Source organism: Acanthisitta chloris, unplaced genomic scaffold (genome assembly GCF_000695815.1).
Source record: "Acanthisitta chloris isolate BGI_N310 unplaced genomic scaffold, ASM69581v1 scaffold40336, whole genome shotgun sequence".
In the NCBI taxonomy this organism is placed as follows: Eukaryota; Metazoa; Chordata; class Aves; order Passeriformes; family Acanthisittidae; genus Acanthisitta; species Acanthisitta chloris.
Genome location: NW_008678342.1, coordinates 23,228 through 34,468, shown reverse-complemented (window position 1 = coordinate 34,468; position 11,241 = coordinate 23,228). Strand labels below are relative to the sequence as shown.

The window sequence follows — 11,241 nt, the reverse complement described above, 5'->3', positions numbered from 1 at the left end:
AAGTTCTCATCTAGCTACTAAATGGGCAAACAAACTGTTGACAGCACTGTGCATACTTGACATGGCTTTGGCTGAAGCAGTTGGCTTCTAAAAACCAGCAAAGCTTTAAGCAAGAGAATTCCATCCAAGTTACCTTCGTTTTTCCTGGATTTCACCAGTGTGACTTTGGTAGGCTTTGCAGGCTGACTGGAGGCGACCGACCTCCTGTCTGACCTGGGTGATAAGCTCCTCTCCCTGCTGGCACTGCGCTCCCTGCCCCAGCTCTTCTCGTGCCTCCTGCTGGCACTGGGACCCCCACGGCTGCTCCTTGGATCCCGGATTTCCTCGTCGTAGCTGTCGTCCTCATTTTCAGACACTGGTTCAGGGTCTGGGCGAGCCACTGGAATCTGAATTTTCTTCATCCTTCGGATAGTCTAGAAGGCAACAGCAGATCTCAGCCTCTGGCTGTGCAATGCTAATGGTCTTACTAAATGTCAGAAGCTCATCTCAAAACTCAGAACAGATAGATGTATTTGTGAATGCTCTGAATTCTTGCATCCTCATTATCAAATTATATCCAATTAATACAGGAAACTTACCAATACAGAATACTAGAAAACTGTTTTTACAGTTGTCTTTTTTTTTTTTTTGCTTCTGCAAAAGGATAAGAATCAACAGCCACTGTAGCACAGCACAATATTCTGTGTCCAGAGCTACATTTCTGAATGCCCTCTCTTTGCTTAACCCACAAATCAGTTACTGGCACTGCAAAAAACCTCTTTTGCTAACATGTAATCTAGTGTACACTCAGTGTGTTATTGACAGTCATTCTCCTCAGCTTTGAAACTTCCAAAGAAATGTTTATGCAAGACATTGAGGAAGGGGAACATTCCCATTGGAAGTTCAAAGTTGTTTTGTACTAACAAGACAACTGTTTCCAGCCCTGGTCAGAGATGTATTTGCTATGTATTGCAGAACTGAACCAAGTTCTACCATAAAGTTCTCATTAATTACTTTTCTTTATATAAATCTGCACATCAAATACTAAAGATACTGCAAGCCCTGTACAGCTTGTCACACATTGCTTTCTGTAAGCTTTAAACAACTGCTGCCAAATCTACAAATGCAAAACATCACAGGCTTCTTTTGCAGCTGAATTAAAGCACACAAAAGCACGAAAAATCTATCAGCACAGCAGCTTTTCTACAAGCCCTAGAAATGTGTTTTCCTGCATTAAGAAACTTCTAAATATTGTGCATTCTTTGTGCTATTTTTTATAGCATAAACCTCAAACTTGTACAGAGAGCTGGATCACTGCTCTTTGGTGATGACTTGGCCTGTTTTGCAAACTTCAGAAACCAACCACTTTGAATAGGCCTACAAAATTATAGGAATTAAGGTAATTATACTTTATTTTGGCAAACTGTTTACTGAGCATAAAAAGAACTGGTTTAGTGCCTTAACAGTGGGGGAAGTCCTTCAGCATACACCAACCTTTGAAAACCTTGATAAAAGTGCACCCAAGAAAGTAAAGAAATATTACACAAAGCTTATGTGCCAGAGTTTGGCAAACTGAGATGAACTTTACCATGAAGAGAAGTAGTCTGAGGTATCCAGTGCCACACTGCACAGAAATCATCATTCACATTTTCAAGAGAAATGTTGAGTGACCCACTTGACACACATGCCCTGAGCATCACTTACACCTGAAGCATCACACAGGCATTAGTCAAGCACCTTGCACCACGCCTGGATTTCAGAGCAGACATTACACCATTCCACTTTTGCTCTGTAACTACGGAATTTTAAATCATCAAGACATTCACTTACAATTTTGGCATTCTTCCCACTTTTCCTCAGCTGCTGAACAGCAAATGCATGTTCCACGTTATCCATTGAGACTCCATTAACCATTGCAACACGGTCATTTTCTCTGAATGAAAAACATCACAACAACAGTATAAATACTTGCTGCCCAGAAGGAAAACACTGGGCAATAGGTGTCCCTGAACAAAGCATCTGTATTACATGCCTATGACACAAACAGTTACAGACAGGTATCTTGAGAGCAAAGCAGTGAGGAGGTTAAGCTCCTACTGACAAAGATGAATGAGCCCAGCCCAGAGCCCAGGTACAGCCTGGCACTTACTGTAGCAGTCCTTCTGCTGGGCCTCCTTTCAGCACGTCAGAAATAACTATTGATGTCTCACCACTCTGAAAGTGAGGATTATCTCTTCCTCCAGATATTGCAATACCAAATCCAAATCCAGGCGCCTATAATGTGACAAGAGAAATATTTTTATTTTCCAGTATTTGCACAGTCACCATTTGCATTCCTGTGTCAACACAAAAAGGTCCTATGAAATGGACACACATTTTGAAAAGAAAGCAGGATCAATGAACCAGTCAGTGCTATGCAATCCAGTAACAGGAGGGAGATTAAAAATAAACAAACACTTTTAGAAGGCAGAGAGTTTCTGACTAACTACCCAATCTCTCCCAAAAAGAAAACATTAGAGTTCTCATTTGCACTTTTATTGCCTGGACCTCAGGTGGTCACCAGCAAGACCTCAATCTCCAGTAAGCACAACAGACCATATCACTGCACCGTGATACTGATTCAAACCCCTATCACTTCCTGCAACACTTCTTTGAGGTTTCACATTCTGTTATTTACCCAGCCTGACCTCCCTTAGCTCAGAACTGACAGGACTGCAGCACACAGTAGTATGACTGCAGGCTCAGTTCTTAAGAATAATACCAAGATCACTTGTACCATTAAATACATCAAAACCTTGTCAGCACTTGCAAATCATCTGCATCTTAACAAAAGTAATTTGCTTCAATCTTTTCCCTCTAGGGTGACCTGCCACTGCAGCAAGGTCAATGCCTCTGAAAAGTTATTCCTGTTAGAAATTTCAAGATACAACAACTATGCTTACATTTCTGCCTGGAAGCAGAGAGGGTGGGAAATAAGCTTGCTAAATATAACTGATCTGCAAACTGTCTAGGCTCTTCCATCACTGCCCAGAAAATATATTGAGGACATTACCATTTAAATGCTGTATTTTGCTCAAGAAATTATTCTGAAATTTTCAACTTGCAGAATATAGCTCCTGGATGGAAAAGATGAGGTTTTGGTCAATTCCAGGCCTCCATTTCACAGAGCACACACCTCATGCTGGCACACACAGCCTTTTCTTCTTCAGACTTTTCAATAACATGACCCAGCTTCAGCAAGGAGTTTCATAACCTTACAGTGACAGCAGAGGCAGCATGGCAGTCTGCATCTGGCTGTAAGACCCATGACATTCAGCTTTCTGGACATTAATTACTGCTCAAAAAAACTGTTTCCTGTTTCCCTCAAAAAAACAGAGGTCATAAAAATATGCTCCAGATTTTGCCTGGGAGCAATGAATAGGAGCAGTGAATAAGAACATACAATATTAAAATACAGACTTGGGAGATCCACTGTTCAGAAACTGATTTGAGCAGTTAGCAAATACTGTTGCCAAGAAGGAAGTTGGTGTAAGTGTGGGGGAGTGGGGAAGGGTACACCTTATTGCTTCTTTTACATCCGTTTTAATTCATTAAAGGAAGGCTGGATCTCCTCTCAAGACAATTTCCAGCTAGACCAACCAGAAATTATGGCTGTGATTCAAGAGCTAAGTGAAACCTGGGGCCATGCAGAAGGACAGCCTAAAGGATCTTAATGACTACTCATGACCAGAGCTGAGGTTTTCTTTCAGTTTGACTTGTCAAACAGTATGAAAATATGTTACAAAAGTCCTTTCAAAACAGTAATAATATTTCCCCTTTCACATGCCACTGCTTCATCTTTCAGTTTTCCATTACTCTAACAAACAGGATTGAGTTTGCACGGTATTTGAGTGAGGAAGGAAAGGGAGATTCAGTTTTCCATTACTCTAACAAACAGAATTGAGTTTGCACTGTATTTGAGTGGGGAAGGAAAGGGAGGAGAGAGATAATAACAAAGACGTTTATATCAAACTTCATTTAAATATTCTCTATCTTGCCTTACACCAAAACCAAAAAATTCTCATAGTTCTCCACTCATGGTAAAAAACACAATTATCAGGCTAAGGTCAGCAGAAACTCACTGTAAACCTGATCTTGCTGCTTGCCATCCTGTTTTTAAAAAAGTAGATTTTCAAAACAAATCACTGCTATTAAAATGTCTGGTTTCATAATGTTCTGCTCCAGAAGGCCTGAAACAATGCAGTGTCACAGACAGCAGTCAAAAAAGGCCACAAGTCAGATAAAGGGTTTCCAATAAGATAAATCCACATCTTAAACACTCCCAATTAAAAAGTTCAAATAAAACCCTAAATACTTCTGAAAATTTAAGAGCTCACATAAGAAACCTTCCAGTAAAATCAGCCTACCTGCTTTTCATTTTATCCTGCTGCCTACCATCACCTTGAAATAAATGATAAACAGAACTACCCTCAGGAAACTGAGCCTTGCTCCTGGACACATCTGGAAACAGCAAGATGTTGATCATTACAGATCAAACAAGATATCAGTAAGTATCATGAGTAAAACTACATTAAAAAATAAACCTGTGGTATCTAAACTTCACCTGTGAGATGTTGTAGAAACACCACGAGAAACAGAACTGTACTGTTTTGCTCTCCCACAGTATGGCAGAGACAGAGTTATGTACATACCTGGATTCTGTTCTCTGGGGGAAGGAGACACATCTAAAACTCACAGAACTGAGCTCCAAGTATGAAGAAACCCACACAATACACAGAGTGCTTGGTTTCACCTTCAAGTCCTTGACAGTTAAGTATAGAAAATGAGAAGATCTCTCAATGAAAAACAAACTGTAGCTACCTGATAAGCTTGAACTGAACTTGAGACTAGCTCAAACCCTGAAGATTAAGAGCTAAGTAGCCAGTCAAGCCCTGGAAGTTGGAAGGGTGATAAAGAAAGGGAACAAAACCTATTGGTTAGAAATTCAAGCCTCTCCTCCCACAAAAAGTTTCTAATGTGTCTTTTCACAACAGTGTTGGAATTCATCCATGGCTGTGTTAAATCACAGCACAGTCAGAGCCCATATGCTCTGCTTCAGATGCTCTCAGACACCTAACAGATAGGGGGAAGAATAAAACAAAAACCCCAATCTGATGTCTGAACAATATCAAATGGCCTGAGCAGACACATTTATTCTGTAACTATTGGGATTAAGTATACTCTGTCCCTGATTTTTAATAACACCTCTGAGAAGCAAAGGTCATAGAAAAGTCTTTCAAAAGAAAAAAAAAAAAGGAGCAAAACTGCATTCTTCAGCATGAACTCCTTATGCAAAGCACTTCTGTCTCTTTTGTAAGGCTCATCTTCCAAAGATTCTATACCACACCACCCCATCTTTAAAGCATTATTACAGAATCAAAACATATCCAAAACCCAAAACACGTATCTTTGAGGTATGGAACTACACTTTTGAACTGCCATTAATTGGTTTGTAAATCAGAAACTGCCTCCTGTAACAATGTAAAAACATTATTAACATGTTAAATACCTCAGACACTGACATGCTAAAAGCTGATCAGAAGACTACACACATAGCATAGCTTATATACTACCTGCTAGTGTGGGGCTTTTCTTATTCAGAAAGAAAATGGCACTAGTAATACCTACCTTCCTGAAATCTGATTATTATTACCAAAACTGCTTTTGTAAAACTGCAAAAATACAGTTCTGGTGAGGAGCAATGGAGTTATAATAGAGTACAGCACAGTCTTAAAACAAGGTAAAATTGCCAGTGGTAAAATTACCAACAGGACAAAAATGAGACTCAAAAAGGGAACAAATGTAGTCAGAAATACTCTATATCTTACCTAACATACACACAAACACCATCTCTAACAAACTACTTGTGTTCCCTCCCTACTTTTACAGCTGCTCATTGTAGTAGATGTTAGTGCTCCTTACTCAGTAAGTCATTTGAATCAAATGCCATTAATGAAAACCAATTAAAATGGAAAATAAACCACAGTTACATAGCTTCTCTGCCAAACTTGGAAGGACAACAGATCTGTTTGCCTTTAAGCAGGTGCTTGGGAAGAGACAAGAGTTGATCCAGACTGACTCCAATTCCAGACTCCTCTGCCTCATCCAGTAAGATTTTAGACAAATTTATTCTATATCAGATTCTTCCAATGACTTGTCTAGCCTCATTTCTGAGAGCAAGCACTGACAGCGTGTACAATAAAGCTTGGTGAATCCCAAAGGCTTCTGAGGCATCCCAATAAAACAGGAAGCCAGTAACATGAAACCTGACTTTGATCTGCCCCATAGAGACTCAGCACATATTCAAGTGTTACTCATTCCATCATTCACAGCAGCTTACTGCCCTCAGCTCAACCAAAATCACAGGGGATTTTTTTTTGGGTGCCTCACTAGAGAAAGCAAGTTCAGTTTTTCAAAGAGTTTTGTATTGCTGAGAGTAGATTCTAGTAGTCTCTAGCAGTTCTACAGCTCAGCCAAGTAGAGCAGATAAATGCACAGAAAATATTCCACAACTACTCAGAGCAGCATTTCAAGTCTATTCCAATTCTATTAACTTTTAGATATCTTAGAGAATAACTGAGATATGGACACATTTCACTCCTTCCAACTAAACTCAAGTGACCCTGTTTACTTAATCTAACACTACAAGAGCACCTCAAAAAACAAAATCAGAAACCCCACAAGCAAGTGTGCAGTTGCTCTCACAAATCCTCTTCCTCGTGGGAAGGATAAATTCTAAGCACCAAGTTGTTTAATATTAGCATAAGGAGGTTTGGTTTTGTTATCTGGCAGATGGAAATTACTGTTTGTTTTTAAACAGCTAAATGAATGCTATCAGTTATTAACAGTACACACCATCAGCTTTCAACACCTAAGTGAGAGATACCTACTTAGCTAACAAAACAGTTACACCAGAACAGTTGGCAGAACTTTGGTGTGTATAAGATCATAACCAAAATTATGATCAAACTGCACTTCCACATCAATAGCACAGAAAAACTTCTGACTATGCTGCAGGTGCAACCAAACACAAGATCTCTGGTGCCTACCTATTATTTCAAATTTGCTCAAGGCAACACCATATTGCAGCATTTCACTGTTCCTTTGTGCACTGACTAAACTCACCGTTTCAGGTTTCACTGAAGTTACTGCTCCAGTTCACCAGAAAACTATCCCCTTGCAGTGAAACTAAGCTATCACCAAGGCCTAGTAGCAAACCCTGTGTTGCTCTGGCACTTTTTGTTTGGTTTTGACTAGAAGAGAGTTCTGATTTAATCAAGACTATGGGTAAAAAATTTGAAGTTTACAGAGGTTCCATGGATGACTGGACAGCTTCAAGAAGAAAACATAAAGGGCAATTACACACAGAATTAACACTTCTTGCTTAAGAACTTGCTGACCTAAAAAATCTTGGAAGAGTAGCCTAGATAAATATCACTACACATTTTCATTTTTACTTATACTTCCCTTTCAACATGTGGCTGCAGTTAGAGTCAGGGTACTCTGGGAGAGCCTTCTGGTCAAACTGAGCCTAACTGCTCTTCTTTTAAAAGGGCAGGGACCAAAATGGTTATTTTGAACCAACAACATGAAACTCCTAACATTTTATCTGACCAGCTGACCTACACATGCACATTTTTTGTCAAAGGTCCATTCATCCCATCAAAGCTACAATTCTAAAATGCCTTGATTCTGTGATGAAGAACTCAGGGCAAATTGCTGCCCTGAAACAACACTGTCACATCTCCCTGTTGTTGAGATGAAGATAGTTATTTGGACCACGATTCCATGGTGGCTTTAATATCAATCTGCTGCCAGAAATGGCATCTCACCCTGTTCTGACATTCTCTAAGCAACTCATTCCTTATTGACTCTTGTACAGCTTCATGACAGCTACATCAGAAATCAGTTTAATTTAAGGTAACTCAAGTAAGAGAGGAATCAACCTAAATGCTTTTGCAGTCTTTCTATCCACTGACCCCTATGCACATGACTTCATGTCAGGTACACATTCTGACCACCCAGAATCACTGCTTAAAGTGGCAAGCAAATAGGACAATTTTGAATACATTTATTTATAGCAAACTACATTGGTTTATGTCCCTGCAAACAAAGTTCTGAAACTTTTGAGCATAGTCAGAGCACAATCATTAATGAATATGTAGATTTCTACCTCCTTTCAGTTAGCACAGATGTAATCTAAAGCTTTGTTTCTGGCACTGTTATCCCTAGGCTTATCTCTGAAAGCCAACAAACAAATAGAGCTCCTATCACGTGGACCTTTTACAACACTTCTAAATTTAAACAAAGGAATATGACAGTTTCCTTCTCTTTTACTTCCTGACATCTGGCTTTTTCCTATTGTTTCAAAACCCACCAGTATCCTGCGTTAGGCACACACAAACGATTGCATGAACTCACCCTGTGAAGAGTCACCGTGTGTTGTTCCCATATAGCTGTTTCTTCCATTGTTGTGCTCTAAGGAGAAAAAAAACCCCAAAGATTAGACTTCACTGTCAATAGCTGTATAATACTGCAAATAGAAACTTCCACTGAAAATTAACATGAACATTCATATAGAATAGCCATAGAAAAGCAGGACTGGCTCATTTGTAACACATTTCCTGTCTTTATATGGCACATCTGAACTTCCCGTGGGAAGGGGTAGGGGAGGAATAGGCAAAATAATCTAGTCATTACATACTACAGAACTTCAAGTTATAAAGAAGCTTAAAGGGAAGGACTACAAGAAGTATTTGCCATCTCTTGGTTGCTCATTAAGTGCACAGCAAATGCAGCTAGTCCAATCAGGTGTATTTATAATCCAACTTACATACTTACATTCTCCTTTTGCTTATTCTAACTGTATGCAGATTGCCACTAATTCATGAACACCCAGCTCTAGATTACAGTACCTGTGCCACTGTATTATGCATACAGGTCACATTTAATGGACTGCACAGTTTAGTATAGGCTGATTTTTTTGATGAACAGTAGCACTGCAAAAATAACAAGGTCCTCTCTAAGGTAACTAGATTAAACAGTAACACTAGGACAATATTTACATACCTGCATTTCTGCTTAAAAGAGCACTACTTAGTGCAAGCAAGCACTGAGCAGGACAACCAAACATTTGGAAAGGGGAAGATAACACGAGGGAGGAAAAGCTAGCAGAGCCAAAGGCCTGAGAACAGGCAGGAAGGCAGCAGGAAACACACAGCAACAGCATGAAGTCTGTTATCCTGCTGCTACATCTTCTACCTTTCCAGAGGGAGTGCCCAGTGTTTGGCTCCATACCTCCCCCCCTCATAAGCAAGCAATCAGCTAATTAAAGAACAGAATCAGAACACAACCACGTCTGCAACATGGGAAGGTTGGTTTTCTTCAGGATCTACTTGGCTCTCAATTTGTTTCCGTTACAGTAACTCAGTCACTACAACAGAAAGTACTCCCAACTTTTAGTCCAGTCCTGGACCATAGAGAGCAGCAGTAGGAGTGTTTACTCCTACAAACAGTACCTCTCAAAATTTTATCCAACTTCAGAATATGAGAATTTTCAAATGGGTTTCAAAACCAAGTTCTTCTCCTGACTCCAAAAAGCTGTGGGGGTTTTCCCTCCACATTTTATGCTCAAATTTCAATGGTTAGGATGTGCTACACTACTGCTCATTGCTGTTTCAGGGTTCATTTCTCTTGAAAACGTTGGTGCAACTTAATTGGGATATATTTTGTTCAAACAGCTTTTTTTCCCCTCAATTCAGCACCAAATCTTACTCCTTTGCATTACAAATTGGTTCAACTCTGCCCCAGAATTAGGTTATTTCTCTCCAGCTTTTTAAAAGCAGACCAAATATATATTAAAACAGTAACAATTTACACATACAAAGCCATCTTTGAAACAAAACAGAATGTTTTGCTGGCTAAACGGTCAACGAATACTGATTTTCTTCCTTATTTCTGATGTTCCCATTCTGTCTCAGTTTTGGCAAAGGTTCTCAGGCTAAACATCTCCTCAACAAGTGAAGAATTATCTCTGCAAGTAAACATCTAAAAGGAAAACCTGAAGTAGCTCCTGTTCAGGAAAAAGTGCAACAGGAATCCAATGGAGGACTGCAAAAGTTGTAATTCACATGATAACTGCAACGGGCTGCCCCATTTCTACCTGCATTTACCCACAAAGAAGTTAACCCTCTGGGCTCACTCATGGCACTTGTCCTGGCAAGGCCACCCAGGTCTAACCCTGTGCCCGCAGCCCTTGCACAGCACAGACTGAGCCACTTGGCTAACAGGGCACAATGGCCACAAATTCCTGTGCCTCACACAGCACAGTGTAAACACATCAACTAGCTCTGGATAGGGCAAAGACTGACAAAACCCAGTTAAACCAGTTAAGTACTGCTCCCACTGGATCCGGGAGAACTGGCAAACCCAGAGCTGAAGCAGGGCAAGATAACAAAAACAGCTAAGCAAAGAGGAAGAAAAAGGGAAATGATCTACGTAACATCCTTCTGAGGACTGTGAGTAGACTTAATGCTTTGCAAAAAACCCAAGACAAACCCCAAAAAAATCAACCTCACAAACTCACCAACCTTTCTAACTCTGCACAAGTCACTCACTGCTCAGTCTGACTGGAGTTGTCATTTTTAATGCCTTTCTCTTTTCTGTAGAGGCTCAGTCTTTCCACTTAGAGCAAGAAAACGGAGAAGAAACAATTTCCTCTACTCATCTATTGCTATCACCTCCCCTAGATTTTGCTAATACATTCATTTCAAATGCACAAGACTTGGAAACATCAAATATCCATTAGTTAGACAGCAAAGCAAGCAATATGTTATTTTCATTCTTTCTGCATGCCCAAACAGTCCAATCAAGACCAGTGAAAACAGTTCAAAGGCAGCCTGAGGTGAGTGCTGGCTTTGCCACAAACTGCTTACGTGACTTATTTCTAATCTGTGAAGAATTGCATTCACTCACAGAAGACCAAAAAAAGTTTGATGAAGACCTGTGAAGATACTCACTCCCTACTAAGCACTGACAGCTGAGGCAGAACTAGCCTGTGCCACCATCAGCTGAGGTCCCTGTTGTGATGCTGCTCTTAGACCATACTCAAAGTGCTCTGCTTTTTAATGCAACATTTGAACTTCAGGAACCTTGTAAGAATTTAATTCCCCAGTCCCTAGAAATGGCAAACAGTGCTTGCAATTAAGGGGTGGGGGCAGACAG

General features: G+C 40.1%; 1 protein-coding gene across 1 annotated transcript; it reads right to left on the bottom strand.

Annotated features, from left to right (window-relative positions):
• Positions 1-133: 133 nt before the first annotated feature.
• LOC103804218 (tight junction protein ZO-1-like) lies at positions 134-9,093 on the bottom strand (the record flags this gene model as incomplete). Its single annotated transcript, XM_009076816.1, has 5 exons — positions 9,088-9,093; positions 8,440-8,496; positions 2,129-2,253; positions 1,810-1,912; positions 134-413 (listed from the first exon to the last, which is right to left on the bottom strand). Coding segments are annotated over exons 1-5 (571 nt in total), but the record flags the coding sequence as incomplete, so codon positions are not given.
• Between the last annotated feature and the right edge of the window lie 2,148 nt (positions 9,094-11,241).